Raw genomic sequence first — 22,778 nt, 5'->3', positions numbered from 1 at the left:
CATGTGAACAGTGAGCCATGTTTTAAATATCCTGTTGTGTGCTTCTATTCTGTCACAGCTTTGATGCCAACAGACCAGGTGTGGTGCTTGCTCAAACTCACAGTGATGCAGAGCCTATCGAGTTTTAGCTACTGCGCAACCCAGGAGTTCTGCCCCCTGTTGACAGTCTTCCCGTCCTGGCCCCACCTGGACTGACCATGGACAGGCAGACGTATCTTTTTGAAAAAATCAGGCCTTTGTTCTGATGAGGCAAAAGACTTCACATGCCCAGCACCAAAGGTTACAGCACAGAAGAGTAAGCAGAAGAGGGTGCGTTTGTGATGTCATCATTTAGCCCGCATATCAACTGTGATGGACAGAGTGGGTACAGTCACTACTGGAAAATATTGAAATCTCCTTCACACACTTAGATATATTTTATTTGATATTTGAATTATGTATCTATCTTTCACCTTTCTTGTTTCTCATTTTTGTTCAAGTGCTTTTTGTAACAGAAGAATTTCCCTCTGGGGATCAATAAAGTAAATTCCGATTCTTATCAGTCCACTGAAGTACTTACAGCAAATAACACTACATTGACATGAACTACATTCATTCCTTTGTTTTCAAACTGCTACACTGTTTCTGTCCTGTGGGCTAACAGACATCAGATGTCACTGACAGCTAGACTGGGTGGGGGGTTGTGACCATGTTAATGTGATGCAAATGAGCAGCTATTGGCCTGGGTCCTCAAGAAGGTCGAAATCTTTCAGGCTGAATTTCTCCCTAAAGCAGTTTGAGGAGTGCCTACATTCAAATGGCCACATCTTCTTCAAAAATGATCAGATGGACATGTGTTTGACATTGTTGGAAAGCTTAGAAATCACACTTTCAGAATATGTAAATAACTCCAAATGTCCCAAAGTAGACTTGTGAACCCTTTTGCCATGGCTGGACACAAATGTGAAAAAACAAGACTCAGTCATGTTTTAGTGGTTCCACTTAGTGTAAGTATAGGCGATAAAACACACAATGTTTCAACCTCCCACGGAATTACGACATAGCGAGCATTTCACCGTGAATGTTGGCACCCCGCCATGCAGAGTACTTCAGAGCTCCACCGCTCCTCCTTGTCCCTGTGAAATACGAGAGTGCAGGCGAGGGAGGAAGAGTGGCTGCACAGCGGAGCACAGTGTTTTACACAAACTTCTAGCCTCAGAGGACTTGTGTGTCCAGTGGATATATTTTATTTATGAAAAAAATGTTCACAAGCTTCACAAGCCCTTTGTTGTTGATCGTGTATGTAAATTCCTATACTAGAAAAACACCTTGAACGCACCAGTTACGCGCCTGCAGTTAGCGAGTGACATGTGTGGATCAATAATATGAAGAGCACGCGTTTGAAGGCACTGCAGAAAGATGTAGATGTTGTCCTACATTTCTTCTCAACCAAAGGGTGCCTTTCTGTCTTGTTTCCACGTTCTCTCCTCATTATTGATCCACATACGTCACTTGCAGCTGCAGTAACACAGGTGCATTCAAGGTGTTTTTTTAGCATAGGAATTTACATACACGCCACGCCGTGCTGCGCATTAATCGTTTTTCTTTGATTCGAATGTTTTTATGATGATTGAACTGCTATTGTGCTTCAGCCTTAGGATATTTTGACTAAAGCATGTCACAGACATGTTCATTAGGGCACCAGGAACTAGTTTAACTTGGGGTAATAGGGTTTAATATTGGCTTTTTAATACATATTTTAAACTGATTACATTTACATCTGGTGTTATTGATATATGTCCACACATTTTGCATCACATCCTCCTTTTGTTTGTGGAGGTCTAAGAAAACATAGAAGTAGATCTTAGCAGATCTGAATCTTCATCTTTGCATTGTTTGTTTTTTTATTGAAATTTACCTTAATAACACAGGCATCAATACAGGAAGATCCTCCTTAGGACGAGCTTTAGCTAAATCTTTTGGTTTTGTGTTTTTATTTTCACAATAGTAGTTGATTGCATGTTACAGTTTTAAGAGTTCTCTGAGACACTTTGTGTCCCCTGAAAGTCAGGATTAAATTTTTGCCTTCAGGCATGACACCACATAAAAATGGTATGAAAATATATGCAGGTGTATATATTTATATATATGTATATGTATATCTATCTATCTGGGCTTAGAACACTGAACAGGCATGTGTGCTTTGCATCAATAAGGCTGTGTAATTATGTTCACATGCCTCTGCTTTTGTGTATCTGTGTAAAATACGCTCAGGAAAAACCTTTGTTGAGTTTTTTTTTTTTTTTATAAACACACATCTTGCACCAAGGATGGAGCTGGACACACATCAATTCAGTGATTTGTTAAAAGATAATCATCACTTCTGTGTGTGAAATATAGATAGCATTACAATAAACAGCCATATGCCAAGTCGGAAAAAACTAAAAATGAAGGTGTCCTCCATGTTACCTAAACATATAAGTAAAAAGTCCATGAAAAACGTTTCATGATAATTAATATCAGTTTCTCTGATATAGTTAAATGAAGTTTAATAATCAATCATTATCTATAGAATTTAGTTCATCTGGGGCCTCCATGGTCTGGTAGAAAGGGAACTTGTCTTGTGGACAGGTCTGGGATCCCCATTGCTCACAATTGATTTGGTTGATTAGAAACTCTAAATTCTCACAATCCTGGAAAAAATAGGAGGATTGCACCTTGTGTAAAAATCTCTGCAGAATAAAATCTGAAGACAGAGGGAATGCTAACAGATTATTCCATGACACTGTTTTGAAAACTTCTAATTGGATGCTCTAAGGAAGGTACTTGAGTGATTGGTCGGTTTGGTGAATGCTTGGTTGTTAATCTGTTTCCATGGCAGTGTTGTCTTCAGATTAATGTCTTAATCTGGTTCATATCAAAATGTTTTCTATGAGAACAGAGTGGAATTTAATGGAACAAAGCTAATGTGCGATCGTCTTGTTGCAGGAGCAGCTCAGAGCGTCGGAAGGAGAAGTCCCGGGACGCTGCCCGTTGTAGACGCAGCAAAGAGACGGAGGTTTTCTATGAGCTGGCTCACCAACTGCCCCTCCCCCACAGCATCAGCGCTCACCTTGACAAGGCCTCGATAATGAGGCTAACTATCAGCTTCCTGCGCACACGCAATCTGCTCGCCACAGGTATGGACACAGATACATGAACGCATGCACACGCACGCACACATTTTTTTTTTAGATTCTTAAAATGAAATGGGCGCAGCCTTCTGTTGGTGGTTACAAACATTGCAGATAAGTCATGAGGAGGGTGTGGCACATTAAAAATAAATGACAAGGGCTATTATCTTTTATCACCATAATAGAAATTCACTTAGTTTTAGGACGTTTTCCTTGACCACAAACCAAAAAACTAAATTCAATCAGGAGACATAATGAACATACACTCTTAGAAATAAAACTGCTAAGTAGAACCTTCGGCTTGTCCTCATAGGAGAACCCTTTTTGGCTCCAGGTAGAACCTTTTTATTAAGGTTCCACCTGGAACCCTTTTAAAACCCTTTATTTCTAAGCGTGTACTTTCACAACATAATAGAAATTCACCATGATAAACTTGTGCCTTTATAACGATGAGTGATGATATGGTATATTGTTCCCTCACTAGAGTCTAGAGAAAGTGTCTTTGGTTAAAACTCAACACACCGTTTCCAAAGCATCCTTTTGTTTAAAAAAACAAACAAATACAAAAATTGATTTGAGGCTTCAAAAAAGGCAAACAATGAGATGACGCTGCAGGGAACCCACTGACCTGAAATCTGGGCAGATTAGTGTACGTGTGTGATGATGGTGTGTGTGTGTGTGTGTTTGTGTGTGTGTGTGTGTGCGTGTGTGTGTGTGGGAAAATATTTGTCAGACCTTTTTTTTATTTTATTTTCCCTGTCTCCCCCCTTCCTCTCTGTCTTGGTCTTTAAATTTAGAAGCTAAGGAAGTTTGACAAAGACGCAGACCTACCTATTGTTCTGGAAATCCTTCAGTGTTCCAACATGAGATCAGAGCGCAATCAAATTAAACAGCCCGAGCAAAACTAGTCATCAAATATCACAGCTTATAATTATAATGCTTTCAAATATGAAATGTTGTTGTTCAACTTTTGTGGATGGAAGCTCATGAAATGCGGCACCTGAACAAAGAAATGATTGACATTACTTTTTCACTTCTGCTGTCCCCCCCCCCCCCCCCCACCACCACTACTTTGACTTTTATTGATACAAATGTAACATTATAAATCACTTGGATTATAGTTGAGTAAGTTGAGCAAGGGTTATGTACTTGAGTAATAGTACAGATACCGCTTGATAAAATTTTACAAGTAAAAGTACTACAGTCAGATGTCTACTTAAGTAAAAGTACTGAAGTACTTGTTTTTAAGAGTACAAGAGTACATTTTCTAAACATTGCATTACTACTGCCACAGTGCTTACATTTATGTATAAAAACGTCCGACATGGAGTTATGAAAAATTTTAATGTTAATACATTAAAGAATGTAAAAGGAATTGAAAGTAAAATCAAGTAATTTTCATCTTTTTACCATGTTGCTTTATTTAACATTTCTCACAATAGCACAATGGCAATGCACTGACAGACCTCTGCTAGAGTTTAAATGGATTTTTTGCACCCACATTTGAACCTGACTGTGTTAAACACACAGCATACTCAAGAACATAAAAACAAATGCTCAGCTTACATAAATGTGTAATAACACTTGCGGTGAAGTTTTGTTTTGGTTAACACAGCAAACACTATCATGGTTTTGTCTCTCAACTAAATCTGACCATGGAGTTGTTTTTTTTGTTTGTTTTGTTTTTAGAAGAAGTAACGGGTACTCACGGTTATGGATAGAAACGTAGTGGAGTAAAGAGTACAATATTTGCCTCTCAAATATACTTGAGTTAAGTCATGAGTGCTCCCCAAAAATGATACTCGAGTAAGTGCAGATCCCTCAAAATTTTCTTAAGTACAGAACTCAAGTAAATGTACTTGGTTACTGTCCGGCTCTGATTTTAAGAGAGTCGTCAAAATTTCAAATTGTAAGTATAAAATATAGACAAGGTATTATCTATGATATTTATTACTGGACAGTGATTTGGGGCGTGAACTCAGAACTCTAACCAATGAGAGCAAGTTTGCTGGGAAAGGGATGTTGTGTACTTTTGTTTAGAACCCACTTTTTAGGTTTCTCAGCACAAAACATTGCATACGCAACAGCTGGACTGGATCATGTAGTCTGTGCTCAGGATTAAAACATTGACAATCAGTTACAAAGTTCATTGTCTCCAAGGTTTTTAAAATAAAATCAGATTTGAATATCATCGAGTGTGGCTAGATGTTAACTTTGCATTGCATTTCACAAAGATGGTTATGTTTCATGTTTGTATCTAAATAGATAAATCAGTGTGTGCTATCAGCTGTTACTGTTTTTATATAGGAAATGAATGGGTTAAAAACATGTTCAGATTCATGTTGAAACCTTGTGGTATTCAGGTTATGGAGATAGTTTCAGTTCAGCTCAAGATCTTTGAGATATGAAAACCTTGAAAGCCTCAGCTGCTACCTCCAACCAGCGTAAAGGTAAATTAAAGTGTTTTTGGTAGTTAAGGTATTTAAACAAAAATCACTCTTCCCTCTGCCCTGATGTTGTATTTTGCGAGAAGTGGGCCTTTAAAAAAAAAGTCTATATTGGAAAGTGCGGAGGTCCTCAAGATTCCGTTACAGTAATCAAAGATTACTGCACAAAGATAAAAGAGGAGCAGACTAGGGAAGGAAGGAGGAGAAAACACGAGGAAGAGAGAATGCTTCAGGAGGAGGAGGAAGAGGGGTAAATCTAATGAGGGTAGGAAAGCAGTGGGTGAGGGAGGAGGAGGGGAGGAGGAGGGGAGATCCGTGTGATGCAACAGCAGATAGTGTTATCAGGCCTGGTCTGATTGCTCTACGATGGCAGCAGTGATTGGAGAGGAAGCAAAGAGCTCTGCCCATCATTGGACGGGTGCTGGCATTACCCCCACTAGCCATAACACACGGCTGCCGTGGCGCCACACATGCCGGCGTCGCACACACAAACACGCCGCATATGCACCAGAGGTCACACAGAGTATGCAAGCCGCTGTAGGGAACCACCTCAGTTATACAACAGCAGCTCTTGAACGCTGATGTGCAGATTAGGAGGCTGTGATTGTGCTGCACTTTTCTTTTTTTTCCCTCACTGATTACTTCACTGCTTCACTGTTATTAGTGACGTCAGATTCCATCCGAGTTTGACTTGTTTGAGGTCCCTCAGGGGAGTGAGCAATATGGACCAAAAATAATGTCTCAATATGTTTTGGGGAGCTTGTAGGATTTCAAATAATGATGTTACATCAACTCATAACAGCCTCTGTCAAAGCCTGAGCATTCATTTAAATGTCACAGTATAGATCAAATCAATATTTCTGTAAGTCTGGGTGATATGAATTATGAATAATATCTGGATATTTTGAGGCTTTATCATATCATACATATGATATACAGTATATGTGGATATTGGACTGGAAAAAGTTTCAGATACATAGATTCAATACACTGTAAATACACTCGAAAATACAATCTATTTGTTATGGTCTGTATTACATGATCTCAAAATACACTTATTACCTTTCATCTTTTTATTATTAGATATATAATATATTTACGTGTTAGAGACAATGACTTTGATTAAGTAACTTTTAAAATATAATTTTGAAACTTCCATGTGTTTTTAATCAGTATTCATGTATAGTATTTAGTGTATTTCACAAATGTATTCAAAATAATAAATATGTATGTCACCATATAGATATAATATCCATATATATATTGCCCAGCCCCAAATAATAGTATATTATTTTATTGCTTTTCATCCCACGTCTGTTTCTAGATGCTTGCTGTAAAATAAATATTAAATGTTGTGTATTAATATTATGCTTTTCTAGTCATGATGACCACTAGTGTTTTTGCCATCCATGCACATTCACTCGCATATTAATATAGTGCATCTATAGTGTGAGCTCACATACACACATTCACAGGACACAGTTGCTGGCATGTAGACGAGCAGAGTCCACAGAATGATTTTGGTAAAATATCTCATTACAATTTTCTGAACATAAAGAAACATTTTTAAATTGTTTAAATCATAAACAATATGTGCTGCATATAATTTCAAAGATGGTGCAAGATCAATGGAGATACCATCAGAACATGAAATATTGTGTGTATACTATATGACTATATATATTGGAAATTGTGTGTTGAATAATGAAAAATATAGAAAAAAATAATGAACAATTAAAATTGCTCATTTAAAATTATATTAGGTTTTACAGGTCGTACAGATATGACTGTATTGGGATTTGGGCGACGATAGTTTGCCATCTTCAAAAAGATGTTCCCATAGAGAAAGTTTGGGAAACACTGGTATATAATGCAAGGATTACAAGTTAAAGTATTTCAATTATTGCATTTTAAATTGGAATTAAACAACAATCAAAAACAAAATACTTCAAATGCAGCGTGGACAGGGCAATATATGGATATTATGTTTGCATATGGTGTATTAGTGTATATATATTATTAGTATATTAGTATAGTATCTGTGATGACTTTTCCTGGATTTAAAGACTGTTGCATTAATAAGCATCATATTTATTATTTTTAATAAATTGAAATACACTCAATATTATATGTACTGTATAGTGATTGAAAATATATGGAATCACGATGTAATAGATAGACCTTCTCCTTGATCTAAAACTTGCTTCGGTGTTAAGCATGAGGATTGATTGATGCACAAAAGATTGTTTCAGTTTGTTCTTGTTAAACCTTGGTACTCTGAATCTGCACTGTGATGGTAATAGTTCATATTCTTTGTTTAAGACGTGGCTACTGTTAGAGACGATGTTGTTAGCCAACCTTAACATGTTCTTATTATGGGCTGTTTCGTATACTGTATGGAGGGGATGGCCCTATAATAACATTTCTTTTATTTTAAGCCTAATTATTTGTGTTATACCAGAATTGGACTATTTCATTGTTTGCAACGCATGAAAATGCCCATCATTTAAAGAAATGGAGCAGGTTTTATCTGAAATGAAAGGTAATCATAAGTGTATTTTAAGGTCATGTTATATAGATCATATAAGCACAAAATGAGTGGTTTTCCATGACGTGGGAAGAAAAAGTACCTTAGGAAACTTCTCAAAAGACAAACACAAGTATTTTGAAGTTTATAGGATCAAACTTGCATTCTAGATAAATTTACAGAGGTACGTGAGTAAGTAAGTGAGATAATGCCATGTGCTTTTTCACTTTATTGTAGAAAATATCGTATTTTGTGATTCCTTCACTGATTCTTGGGAATTTAGCTAAAACAGGTTTTAATTTTGAAAAAAATGTTTTACTTATATTTCAAAATGTGGAGGTATCTCATTATAGACCAAGGTCTTGGCTGTTCAGCAATGTACCAGTGCAACCTCTTCATTTAACAATTATGTTCTAGCCTCCTTTGAGGACCATTTGGTTTTTGTCACCACCGTCAGGTTAAGAAAACCTGACGGTGGTGACAAAAACCTACTCTTTCACATTATTAGCATGAGTTGTTCACATTAGCCATCTTGTTTCCCCTATGTTGCTAGATACTTCAGACCTCTTTTTAAAAAGTTTACATTTATGTCATTATCTAATTTAACATTTTTATACAACAGAGACGGTGTTGACATGTTATGGTTGTGACAGTAGCAGTGTCCAAAAATATGAACAAGTTTAAGAGAAAATAGCAAACCTACAGGAGCTTGAGTGACCTTGAAGAATGCAGTAGAGCTGAAGGTTTGAAAATGGGGTCCTCAGGAATGTAGTTGACCTTTTAGGTCGAATATGAGGGACACATTTTGAGCAACCACAAAATAATAGTCAATATCGTTCAAAACTCACTGTTTGTTGTTTTTATACATATTACAATGGACTCTTTAATGTTGTAAAGATATTATTCAACTCAATTATTACTTTTTGTATTTTTTAATCAAGTTGAAATGATTATGAGGATTATGAGGACAACTGATTATGCAGGCAGTGGGCTAGCATATAATCATTAAATTAATAAAAAATTTAAATAAACCTATAAAAGAACCTTACATATGTGCAAAGGACTGCCTGATTATGATGTTGATTCTTTTTATTCATGAAAATGTTATTAATTTCCAACAGAATTAGCACTTTTTTTAGTGGGACATGTTTTTGCCAAAGTTTCAAGAATCAGTGCCTTATTAACCTCCCAGTTCAGCACTTAAATTTAATTTTAGTAGCTCACAGTTTTTCCCCACATTGTTTTGTCTAAATCTGCCTTTTCATTTTCCTCATCCATTGTTTTGAAATTCTAAGATGTGAAATAAAAACATGAAACTGGGACCTCGTTGATTGTAGCTCCCAGATCAGAGGCTACATGACGTTAGCCAGGTTTCCTCTGTTGCTCCTGTTTCATGTTACACACCCTGATATGTATTTGTTTCAAATAAATACAGGGAAAACAAACAAGAAAAAAAATCCCATCAGAATTAGTCACATACCATCTCATATGACCCTGCTCTCACTGCATTCAGTGCAGTTCAACAGAACAACCATTAGGAAAAAAAAACAGAGAGGAAACGATTATCAGAACAGCAGCTGTCTTTCCGGCACCCCATTATTTTTGTACTGGTTACAAAAATAATGGGGTGCCGTTGCTGCTGTCCTGGTGACAGTTACACAACCAAGAGAACAAGAGAGAGAGAAGAAAAGTACAACTTGCTCCAAATGACCGGTAATCACAGCTAAGTATTTAGGCCAAAGGTGATGCTGGCTTTTGGAGTAGGCCCCTAGAGTCCTCCCCAGCTCCCTGAGGCCCATGAGAAAGCTCCAGACCCCACCGGGGGTGAACACAATCTGGGCCTGGCTTCAAACTCGAGCCCTCAGCCTCATCCAGAGCCTTGAGAAACTGACATTTCTTATCTCAGGGAAGCACACTGGAGGAATTGGAGGCCCACCCTCCACCCCCATCGATGACTGGGCTTTGTTCAGCGTGAAGCCACCACACACACACGCACACACACACAGACACACACACACGCACACACACACACGTTAGGCACTTTGCGACTGTTTCTTGTATCAGTTTTTCAGACTTGGTGGACGCACTGGAGTCTCTGTGTATACATGTTTGGAGGCTGTGTGTGGAGTTTGACCGTAATTGCATAATGCTATGTTGTGTAGTTTGGGTGTAATTTGTCAGTGCTGTGGATCAGGAGCAGCCTGAGACACAGGAAGAAGCTGCACTGGTTTGTTTTGGCCCAGAGCCAAAGCTCCTAGAAGGAAAACATGTCTGAGCATAAGCACAGATCTGCACACACACACACACACACACACACACACCCACACACACACACACACACACACACACACACACACACACACACACACACACACACACACACACACACATTTAAAGTGGTATTCATTTCTAATCACTGAATAAGATAAATGATTCCAGTGTTTTCCAATGTCTCCCTCAGGGCGCAGAAGCAGGAGCAGTGACAGCAATGAGGACGGACAGATGGACAGTCTGTACCTGAAGTCACTGGAGGGCTTTATCACCGTGGTAACATCAGATGGCGACATGATATTCCTGTCTGAGAACATCAACAAATTCATGGGGCTCACACAGGTACACAACCACACACCACATGGACATCAAGTCTGAACTACAACGTGAGAGGCTTTTTTAATAAAGGCGATGAAACACAAGTCTCCAATCTGGATTGATGATCTGACTGCAGTGCAGTGGCATAGTCACAGTGCTTCACCTTATGAGTCACATTTAACATTAATCAAGACAAGAAATTATAGTAGTTTTAGCTAATTTGTTTGGGGAACAAAAAGATGACTCATCTGTGGGTCCTGACCCAATGTTTGTGAAACATAAACAAGACCAAGGTCGGGCCTTGACTGTGTTTCACTCCTTAGTTCCTTTTGGTACACACTTAGCTCGGTCTTGTTAGTGTTGCCGTGACAACAACGTTAAGCTATGGTGCGACTGACAGGTCCACTGTCATTTGCACCATAGCAGCAATATTTTGCTGGACAAAACTTCAAACGTTCTAAATGACCGTTTACAAATCAAGATGGTAGAACTCACTTATTTTTAGTTGTTTTTTTTATCATTTTAAAGTGATATATTTTGAAAACGCATTATTTTAGACAGACTTAGAGAGACTTGGGTGTAAACAGTCAGTCGGCTGGTGTGAAATACTTGTCCAGCTCAGACACAGAGGATCAACCCTAAACTCACTCACTCACTTACTCACTGGACCATTTTAAGTGTTATGAGTAGGGCTGTCAAAAGATAAAAAATTTTTATCAGATTAATCACAGTGTAGCTGTGGATTACGATTAATCATGATTAATTACCATTCGTAAATATGCCAGAAAAATTAGAATTTTCTCTTTATATTGTTGTAGGAACGGAGAGATAAATAAAGTATGTGAAAATATAAATGTAAAGAACAATAAAATACTGTAAATAACTTTTTTTTAAAAACCTATACAAACTTAGTAAAAAAATAAACATTACATTGTAAAGAACCCACATTATAAGACAATATAAATAAATAGAAAAAATAAAATACTGTAAATAATTACAAATAATAAAGTTAAACATTGCACTGTAAATAACTCACATTATAAACAAAATATAAAGTATAGAAGTTAAATAGTTTGCGAACTCGCATCCGTTCAAGATTATCGCGCGATTACCGCTGGCTCCCAAGGCACCGCGCCGCTGCCGTAACGCGCCCGGTGGGGATTGACGCCAGGCAGAACCGCGCCGCTGCTGTTCCGTGGCCGTTCCGCGTCCAGTGGAAATCCAGGGTTAGCGTTAGCTAGCATTCTGACGCTAATGTTAGCTGCTGTCTGTGTCCCCGTTAGTTAGACGGTGACTGTTAATGTTATGATTATATCATTATCTGCGCCAGCAGCGCCACTTACAACTGTTTCTTTCTTTCTTTTTCCTTGCCTGTTCATAAACTGCACGTCTGCCCGTAGCGCAATGAAAGTGAGAAAGTGCGTTAATGCGTTAAAAAAATGAATGCGTTCATTCCACAAATAAATCATCCTGCGTTAACACATTAATTTTGACAGCCCTAGTTATGAGGTGTGTGGCCTACAGCCCACATGTTCTCTAAAGGCTGTCGTTCACAACTCTAGCATGTCAGATTATGTTTGCCACTATTACAAGAGAAAAAGGCTTCCCTCTGTTAGGCAAAGAGGCTCAGGATACAAAGAGCTGCTTGTTCCCTCTAAACTTCTTAGTTCTGTTCAAATAGATGTAGATGGCCCAAACAGGACACAGTTCATTAAACCGCCTCTGGCTCTCCTGGGTTGAAGGGAAGAGGGTTTAAAAGTGCAGCTCCAGTGTGGGGCAGCAGTAAGATGACAAGTTTGCCACAAAGCAGAGTTAAGGTACAGCAACAGTAAGTATTTGGTAACAGAGCTCAAATACATGATTTTATGAGCCTTCACCTCCCCCCAAGTACAAGTATGGTGGCCTTTGCGTTCCAAAAAAGGATGTTGTAGCCTAGAAACACGGCGGCACAAAATGGTGGACTTTGTTAAAGCATGGCTCTTACCAAACATACATATAAAAGGCTTAATGACTAGCTATTAAAACCAAATCATTTTTATTTTAAAGCAATCATATAAACATAATCCTGGGTCGTTTATTGAATTTCTTTTTTTTTCTTCAAGAAACCTTTATTTTTACATACTTGACATTTAAATTTCAGTCTAGTTTGGCATGAAAAATTAGTTATGTACATAATCAGTCTGCCAAGAAACAGCTGGGGGCAATGGAATTTCAGAGAAACAGTTTATTTTTCTGTTTCCCTTGGGTACAGGGCAACAGAAAAATTACTTCCTTAAAAAAACTGGTAAATGAAAGTTACCTATGTAACTACAGTTCTATGAATCCTGGATTCTTTAGCACTGAATGTCTCCATCTTGCGCATGCGCAGGTCGAGTGTTTATACTAACAAAGTCACCTGTGACCCCTGATGATACGGGCTAGCTTATATCTTCCAGTGACATCAGAGGATCTGTTCCTGCAGAATCTTCTTGTGAAACCACAAGGATTCTGAGTGACGGAACGCTCTGGCGGTCATCCAGGATTCATAGAACCATAGTTACGTACATAACTTTCTATTTCATCCTTACTTGGGGTTGTAGCCTCAAGGCTCCCTTTAGGAAAAGTGACACAAATCTGTGGCACCCCACAGTGTTGTCATCAACTTGAGGAAATGGCCGCCACATAAACCCTCAAAGTAGCGGGGGTCCGTCCACCGTTCAGGAGTGACTGTAGGAACCGATGTTAGCTCTGAGCTGAGTGGTATACTGTATATATACAGGGCGGGAATTGTGTGGCAATTATAAACAATGAAAGAAACATGCACAGAGGGATGACCTTTTGTACAGTTTCGATCCCTCTTTCTAACTAGTTTGCCTAGTTCCACTGCTATAGAGGCATTACAATGCTCATATTTCTATTGTGTCAAGATCATTGGATACATCTTTTTCTATCCTTTTTTCAACTAAGGCGGTGGCGACAATCACCCAGACGGCCCGCCTATGCCTTAGACAGGCAGGGTAAACCCTGATCTTTATAATCAGGGTCCTCTTCACAATTGTTTAACACCATTACATGTGAGCACTTTAAAATCATGATTTTACACCTGGCATTAGAACGTTTATTTTCTGATCAGATTGCAATCAGATAGCGCATGATCATTTGTAAGAACAGGTGTAAATACACCTGAGGGCAGATTGTTATCTGATATGCCAAACCACTTCAGTAGATGGTGAGAGAATCATTGTGAACTCATTGAACAGAATTGTGACTGCAACGAGTCACAACACACACAACAAGTCCGTCAGCGAAAATACGTTGGTTGGTCCGTGCACAGCTAACGAATGAAACTGCAGTCTCTGCTTTCATCAGTGTTCAAAGAGCAGTCTATAGTATATTGGGACTTCACGTGTGGCTAACATTGTTGATATGGCAGTGCACAGAGGGGGAGGTCACATAAGGGGGGCATGACTGTGTTTGGCTAGCAGTCAGTTCTTGATATGGACACCGGAGACATGTATGTGGTGAATCGCTATCTGATCAATATCTGATCAATATCTGGGCCTATAAGACAAAAACTTGCCCATTCCAGATTTAATAATGACACTTTACTATTTTTCAGGTGGAGCTCACTGGTCACAGCATCTTTGATTTCACACATCCATGTGACCACGAGGAGATCAGAGAAAATCTCTGCCTGAAGACAGCTGGTCAGTCCACAGCCTCATCCACATGCATCTCACTTACAAAGACATTTGATCTGCCACTGGGGGGGGGGGGGGCTATGGTCTGGGTCTATGGGAAAATGAGCTTCAGACTTGAATGTCTGAATAAAATGATCTCTGATTAGTCGTGTTATGAGCTATGAAGAACATTTCAACAAAGAAGATAAAAAGGGTGTCCAAAAAACAAATCACAGACCTAGCTATAACGTAGCTTTAGGTTTTGAACTGTGGTTGTAGTAATGAGTCAGAGCTGACAGCTGTGGATTTGCATCACTTGGGTAAATCCAAATATAACGTTTCTGATGTCGAAGGCTCTGTAAAAAAAGTCACATTTTCACTACTTGTTGGAGGAGGCAGAGGATCCACAACATTTGTGTGCCATTGTGTAAAATCAGTGGTTTTCTCTATGAACTTTGGTGCACGCAGTGATGTATGTTTGGTATACCAAGCAGTACACACTTCAGTTGCCTGTTGAAAAAGGCTGTCTGACAGCAGCAATGTAAAATAAATGAAGCGCATGGTGAGTACATTGCAGTCAGCAGTGACTGTGTTATTTTTCAGTTCCTAAATCATTGAACTGCCCCTTTAACCTAACCTGTTTCCACATATCCCAAGAAACAGACTGTTCCCAAATGAGGACACTTTTTTTCCCTAGTTGGACACACTGTTCTCAACACAAACACACAAATTGCAGTTACTAATCCTTTCCGAATGTGAGTGTGGACATTTGACAAAAGACACACATCATCACATGTCTGTCGTTTGTGTGTGCCTGTCTGTATGTGTTTTCTGTCACAAACACTGACCTTGTCAGGACCAGTAGTCTACATACTGACCGAAACCTGGTCCTAAGTTAGGTTAAGGTTTAAGGTTAGACATTAACTGGTTAGTCAGTCATTTAAGTGTAAAGTTGGGAAACTAATGAGTTAAACTGCAATTTAAATAAATATTGAAAACTTTTGTTTTATGTCCAACAACCTGACATCATAAATAACACAAACATCCATAAATGAACACATTAAACCACGTCATGTTTTTACACCTGTGTTTTTCAGGCAGTGGCTTTGGCAAAAAAGGCAAAGAGCTCACCACCGAGCGAGATTTCTTCATGAGGATGAAATGCACTGTGACCAACAGGGGACGCACTGTCAATCTCAAGTCGGCCAGCTGGAAGGTGAGAGAGCCACTTTTATATATATATATATATATAAATATATTATTTAACTATTAACTATTAACTATTATTTAACTATAAATTTATAAATTTTTATGCCTGCCCACCTGGTTTTCATGTTCCTCCTATAATTAATTATAAACACAATATGTCAAGACTATGCAATACAATGTAATACAACTGGACTAAAAAATGAACGGGTTAGAATTTGATGGTCTGTCGCACATCGGCAAATTTGTTAGTTGTGTTTTGGGTGTCATGTTTTTGTCATTTCCTGTTTTATTTTGGTCAGGGTTCCCCTTCCAAGTTGTCTGCACTGTCGCTGTCTTTACCTTGGTCCTGTCTAATTTCCCTGATTGTCAGCACCTGGTCCAGGTTCCCTCTTCCCTTCTCCTCGTGTTCTTTGTCAGTGCGATGTATGGCTTCACAAATTTTATATGTCCTGTTTTCATGCCTAGATTGTCACTCTAGAAGATTAAGATTTTTTTTTGTCAGTTTAGTTTGGTGCCTTTTGCTCTTGCCTTGCGCATTCTTTTTTGTTCATGTTTTTTGAGAGGAATAAATACTCTATTTATTTTATGCCTCTGACTCCGTTTCATTGCATTTGGATCCTTGCCTTGATTGGGACCATCCTGACATGGTCAAGGTCATCAAAACCTTACAAATGTGTTGTAAACCTTTTAATGCAGAATAGTAAAATTTGCTACTTTATACATTCATTTGGACTCAATCAGGCTTTGGTGTTTGAAAGTGAAAGGTCAAGAGCGGTTGTGGTGGGTGGGAGATCATTTTTGACTGTATTGCTTAAAATCCTCTTCACAACCAAATTTTAACTACTGAATAAACCCTTTTAGGCCGGAAATGTTATGAATACAATGGCGGTGGACCCGAAAGCAGACTGAGATGGTTGTAAAATGATAAACAATAATATTTATTTACATAAAACAATAACATAAAGCGACTTCACAAAAGCGGAAGCGAACGAAAGATAGAGGGAGAGGGAGAGAGAGAAGTGCAGCTGTGACAGGTTTGGCTCGGCGATTTGGTGGCGTTCCTTTAAGGAACAGACTCACGGAGTAGTTGGTGTGAGTAGGAGAGATTCCCAGGAGCATAGGGAATGCAGGCAAGGACCAGAGGCTCTCAAAGGTGCAGGAGACGTGGCGACCTGGAGCGAGGAGAGACGGGTAAGTATCCAGCGAGCAGGTAACTTTAAAGAGACAACTAGGAGCATGACTTTACCAACTGACTGTGAACAACGATCTGACGCCGGTGAAGAGGAACGGCTCCGCCTATAAGTCCTCCTGATTGCAGATCAGGGGCAGGTGAGGCGGGGCCGCGCAGGTGTAGTCGATCACTGGCGTCTTGAGAGAAAGTAGGTCAACCACGCCCCCTGAGAGAGAAGGAGTGAGCACACAGCAGCAGCAGCAGCGACAGACAAAAATAACAATAATAATAAAAATAATGTGGAAGGTGCAGGTGATGCCAGGCTTATCGGGATGGTCCCGGTGGAAGTCCCGCAGCAAGTCCTTGTCCAGGATGAAATGGCGAGGAACCCATGACCTCTCCTCTGGGCCGTACCCATCCCAGTTGACCAGGTATTGGTGACCCCTGCCCCGACGACGACAGTCCAAGATACGCCTGGAGGAGGAGGGTTGGAGGGAGGGACCAACTCTGACTCCACCACGGGCTTCAGGAGTGACACATGGAAGGTCGGGTGTATCTTTAAGGAGCTGGGGAGTTTGAGGCGAACAGAGGATTGGTTGATTATGCGATCGATGGGGAAGGGACGGATGAAGCGAGGAGCCAACTTCTTGGATTCGACCTGTAGGGGAAGGGCCTTGGAGGAGAGCCAGACCTTCTGGCCAGGTTGGTAGTCTGGGGCCGGGATTCGGTAGCGGTTAGCTTGCTTCTGGGACTGTAGGGAAGATCGTTCCAGGGATGAACGGACCTGTCTCCAGACTGCGTGGCAGCGACGAAGGTTGGCCTGGACAGAGGGGACGGCAATATCTTCCTCCTGGAACTCGAAGAGGGAAGGTTGTTATCCGAGAGACGCCATGAAAGGGGAGATGCCTGTAGAAGCGGATGTGAGGGAGTTGTGGGCGTATTCGACCCAGGGGAGCATAGAACTCCAAGAGGCTGGGTGACATGCAGCTACACAGCGAAGAGCGCTCTCCATGCTCTGGTTAGCCCGCTCCGTCTGGCCGTTCGATTGGGGCTGGTATCCGAAGGAGAGACTGACGGATGCGCCCAGAGCAGAACAGAACGCCTTCCAGACTTGGGAGGTGAATTGGGGACCTCGTTTGGAAACAATGTCAATGGGGAAGCCGTGGAGGCGAAACACGTGATTGACCAGCAGGTCTCCAGTCTCGGTGGCGGTTGGCAGCTTAAGAAGGGGGATGTAGTGAACTGCCTTGGAAAAACATTCTACCACCGTCAGGACCGTAGTGTTGACACAGGAGGGAGGAAGGCCGGTAAGTCCACAGCGATATGCGACCATTGACGACGAGGAATGGAAAGGGGGTTCAGGAGTACAGCAGGTGGTCGATTGGATGTCACAGGTGGGACAGGCGTAGATGAAAGTGGTTGTGTCTTGCAGCATGGAGGGCCACCAAAACCGTTGTCGAAGGAAGCGGAGGGTACGAGCCGTTCCGGGATGACATGTGAGCTTGGAACTGTGTGCCCACTGCACAACCTCCTACCGAGCCGAGTTGGGAACGAATAGGCGATTGGGAGGTCCATTCCCAGGATCAGGTTCCTCCTGCTGCGCTCGTCGGACCGCCTCCTCCACCGGCCATGATGCTGCTCCAACGATGCAGGAGGCGGACACAATAGGGTTGGAGGAAGTGGTAGGTGGGTCAGTTGAGAACTGGCGTGATAATGTGTCGGGTTTTACGTTACGGGAACCAGGACGGAAGGAGAGAGTGAAGGAGAAACGGCCCAGGAAGAGAGCCCAGCGTGCTTGTCAGGAGTTGAGTCTTTTGGCGTTACGGAGGTAAGAGAGGTCTTTGTGGTCAGTCCAGACGATGAACAGATGGGAGGCCACCTCCAACCAGTGCCTCCACTCCTGCAACGCCATGATGATGGCCAAAAGTTCTCGATTGCCCACGTCGTAATTGATTTCTGCTGGAGACAGTCGACGGCTGAAGAAGGCGCAGGAGTGTAATTTCTGGTCAGAAGGGGAGCGCTGAGAAAGGACAGCCCCTACCCCAGTATCGGATGCGTCCACCTCCACAATGAACTGGAGGCTGGGATCAGGGTGGGAGAGGATGGGAGCAGAGGTGAACAGTTTTTTGAGGTGGTTGAATGCTGCATCGGCTTCATCAGACCAGGAGAATGTTCGTAGGGGCGAGGTGAGTCGAGTGAGGGGTTCAGCCACCTTGCTATAGTTCCTGATAAAGCGCCTGTAAAGGTTGGAGAGTCCCAGGAACCGCTGTAGCTGCTTTCTTGTGGAAGGTGTGGGCCAGTCCTTCTCCGCGCTGATCTTGGCTGGGTCTGGTGATAGTTTCCCCTGGTCCACAATAAATCCCAAGAAGGGAACGAAAGAGGCGTGAAAAGTACATTTCTCTGCTTTAGCGTAGAGTTTATTTTCCAGCAGTCTCTGCAGAACAAGACGGACATGCTGGACATGCTCCTCTTCGGACTCTGAAAAGATCAGGATGTCATCGAGGTAGACGAAGAGGAACTTGTCCAGCATGTCTCGAAGCACGTCGTTAACCAGGTGTTGGAAGACTGCGGGGGCGTTGGTCAGTCCGAAGGGCATCACCAAGTACTCGAAGTGTCCCAACGGGGTGTTGAAAGCAGTCTTCCACTCGTCGCCTTCTTTTATGCGAACCAGGTGATAGGTGTTGCGAAGGTCGAGCTTGGTGAAGATCTGGGCCTTGCAGAGTGGACTGAATGCAGCGTCCAGGAGGGGAAGAGCGTACTTGTTGTGTATGGTGATGTCGTTGAGGCCGCGGTAGTCGATGCAGGGTCTCAGAGTTCCATCTTTCTTCTGTACCCTGCATCGATGGGGGAGGAGGAAGGACGGATGAGGCCCGCAGCCAGCGACTGGTTCACTTATTCCTCCATGCTGCTACGTTCAGTTCGGGACAGATTGTACATCCGACTGGCGGGAAGCGAAGCACCAGGAAGAAGGTCAATTCCACAGTCGTACGGCCGGTGAGGTGGAAGAGACAGAGCCAGTTCTTTTGAAAAGACCTCACCGAGATCGTGGTAGTTCATCGGGATGGAAGAGGTTTCGGTGGGTTGGGAGTAACCGTGGTAGAGGAGGGCATGGCAGAGTGGAGACAGCAGGAATGACAGGTGACGCTCCAGCCAGAGAGTTGACCCGTAGACCAATCAAATTGGGGATTGTGGAGAGCCAGCCACGGGAGACCCAGTACGACAGGTGAAGAAGACGAAGGGATGAGGAAGAGTTGGATGAGTTCATGGTGGTTGCCGGAAAGGATGAGGGTGATGGGTTGAGTGTGGTGAGTCACTGTAGCCAGGCAACTTCCGTCGAGGTCGAGGATCTCCTTAGGTTTGTGGAGAGGAACAGTAGGAATCCCGGCCTGGTTCGTGACTTGCAGGTCGATGACGCAGTCATTGGCACCAGAATCGACCAGACAGGAGAGGGAGACGGACTGCTGTGACCACCAGAACTTGCCAGAGAGAGAGACTCGTCTTGGCGCTGGGCAGGAACTAGCTCCGCCCGCCAACACTCCTGCGTGTGCTGACGGACTCAATCTTTTGGTCGAAGTGGACAGGAAACCCGCTGATGATTCGGCCCCCCACAGTACAAGCATGCTCCGCTCTTTAATCTTCTGGTCCTCTCGGTGGAAGTGAGTCGTGCCCGACCCAGCTGCATGGGCTCATGAGGGACAGAGAGAGGTAAAGAGAGAGACGAGGGAGAGAGAGGAGGAGTCGACGAAGTGGTTGGGGTTAAAGGTACCGCGCTAGTTACGTAGCGTGAAAGGTTAGCTTTCTCGCAGCGTCTCTCATGTAGGCTATTATCTATCTGAATAGTTAAAGCGACGAGAGAGTCGAGATCAGAGGAATTATTTTGTGTAGCTAGCTCGTCCCTGAGTTCCCCGTTAAAATTTCTAATGAACATTGCTCTAAGAGCAGAATCATTCCAACCGCTCTCGGCGGCATGAATCCGGAAACTAATGGAAAAATCAGCGACCGATGAGTTACCCTGGGTGGTGTTAATTAAGCGTGTGGCTATGTCGGAGTCCTGAAGAGAATGATCGAAAACCTTACGGAGCTCGGAGGTGAAAGAGGCATAGGTGACGGATGACGGAGCAGCGCTACAGAGCGTGGCTTTCGCCCATTGAGCTGCCCGTCCTGACAGCAAGTTGACAATAAAAGCGATTTTAGCGCTATCTGTGGGGTACGTAAGTGGCTGTAAGTCAAAAACCAGGGAACACTGAAATAAGAAGCCCGTACATCTACCTATTTCCCCAGGGAATCGTTCCGGGATGGGGATGAAAGGTTCCCGAGGCAGAGACGAGGGAACGGAAACCCTGGAACTGCCAAGAGCAGCGTCCCTCCTCGTGTTAGCGAATTTTCATCTTGTTTTGACATTTGTGTCCAGCCATGGCAAAAGCGTTCACAAGTCTACTTAGGGACATTTGTTACAGTTACAGATTCCGAAAGTGTGATTTCTAAGCTTTCCAACAATGTCAAACACATGTCCATCTGATAATTTCTGAAGAAGATGTGGCCATTTGAATGTAGGCACTCCTCAAACTGCTTTAGGGAGAAATTCAGCCTGAAAGATCTTGACCAACATGAGGAGCCAGGCCAATAGCTGCTCATTTGCATCACATTAACATGGTCACAACCCCGCACCCAGTCTAGCTGTCAGTGACATCTGATTTCTGTTAGCCCACAGGACAGAAACAGTGTAGCAGTTTGAAAACAAAGGAATTAATGTAGTTCATGTCAATGTAGTGTTATTTGCTGTAAGTACTTCAGTGGACTGATAAGAATCAGAATTTACTTTATTGATCCCCAGAGGGAAATTCTTCTGTTACAAAAAGCACTTGAATAAAAATGAGAAACAAGAAAGGTGACAGATAGATACATACTTCAAATATCAAATAAAATATATCTAAGTGTGTGAAGGACCATGGACTATATTATCATCTTCAATACCAGTTCCTCCCCCACAATGTGACTGTACCAACTCTGTCCATCACAGTTGATATGCGGGCTAAATGGTGACATCACAAGCGCACCCTCTTCTGCTTACTCTTCTGTGCTGTAACCTTTGGTTCTGGGCATGTGAAGTCTTTTGCCTCATCAGAACAGATAGGCCTGATTTTTTCAAAAAGATACGTCTGCCTGTCCATGGTCAGTCCAGGTGGGGCCAGGACAGGAAGACTGTCAACAGGGGGCAGAACTCCTGGGTTGCGCAGTTGCTGAAACTCGATAGGCTCTGCGTCACTGTGAGTTTGAGCAAGCACCACATCTGGTCTGTTGGCAACAAAGCTGTGACAGAATAGAAGCACACAACAGGATATTTAAAACATGGCTCACTGTTCACATGGAACACTATTATGTCCATTCGTGATTTTTTTATTCATAAAATGCAGAATTTTGAATATAAATACCTAAATTGCTGATAACTCTTGATCTGTGGGAGCTTTCGAAAGTAGGGACTCAGATGTGTCTGCCAGTCGATAGTCTTTACTATCACTCTGCCATCTGCCGTTCCAACAAGCTGCGGAATATTGAGGCGACTTTCAGGAGAGCTTTGTTCCACTACCTGTTGACAGCAAGAACCACAATGACAAATAATTATTTTACTTTTACCAAAAAATCACATTTACACAGTAGTATTTAATACAGTAGTATTGCTTGAATTATGTGTGAATGCCACACCTTTATGTGCATGAATCGCACGTGTAATTAACACGTTCATCACACATTGTGTTAATCACGTCTGTTAATCACATGTGTGATTCATGCATGCAAAGGTGTGGCATTCACACATCATTCAATGCAATGTTAGGTTTCGAACACGGGAGTTTCATCTCAAAGCATTTGAATTATCAAACTGAACCTGCGGGTGTACAAAATCTCAAAGTGGGTGGTGACATGCTCCTCTTACGACTTATAATATGCTCATCTGACCGAACAAAATTTCGATGTGCGCATCATTCTCATTGTAATAATACAGTGCCGAGCAAGCGAGCTAGCAAG

The 22,778-nt window shown here is 41.9% G+C and overlaps 1 protein-coding gene across 1 annotated transcript in view; it reads left to right on the top strand.

Moving 5' to 3' along the window:
* epas1b (endothelial PAS domain protein 1b) overlaps positions 1–22,778 on the top strand; it is a gene marked incomplete at its 5' end in the record, with an annotated part of 93,177 nt that overhangs the window by 47,024 nt on the left and 23,375 nt on the right. The window contains 4 exons of the mRNA XM_083897939.1: positions 2,968–3,158; positions 10,588–10,739; positions 14,314–14,405; positions 15,476–15,590. Of these exons, the coding sequence (XP_083754065.1) occupies positions 2,968–3,158; positions 10,588–10,739; positions 14,314–14,405; positions 15,476–15,590 (550 nt within the window). The remainder of the gene's footprint in view (positions 1–2,967; positions 3,159–10,587; positions 10,740–14,313; positions 14,406–15,475; positions 15,591–22,778) is intronic.

This window comes from Microchirus variegatus, assembly GCF_963457635.1.
Source record: "Microchirus variegatus genome assembly, chromosome: 11".
Taxonomy (NCBI): Eukaryota; Metazoa; Chordata; class Actinopteri; order Pleuronectiformes; family Soleidae; genus Microchirus; species Microchirus variegatus.
This window is presented reverse-complemented; position numbering and strand designations above follow the sequence as displayed.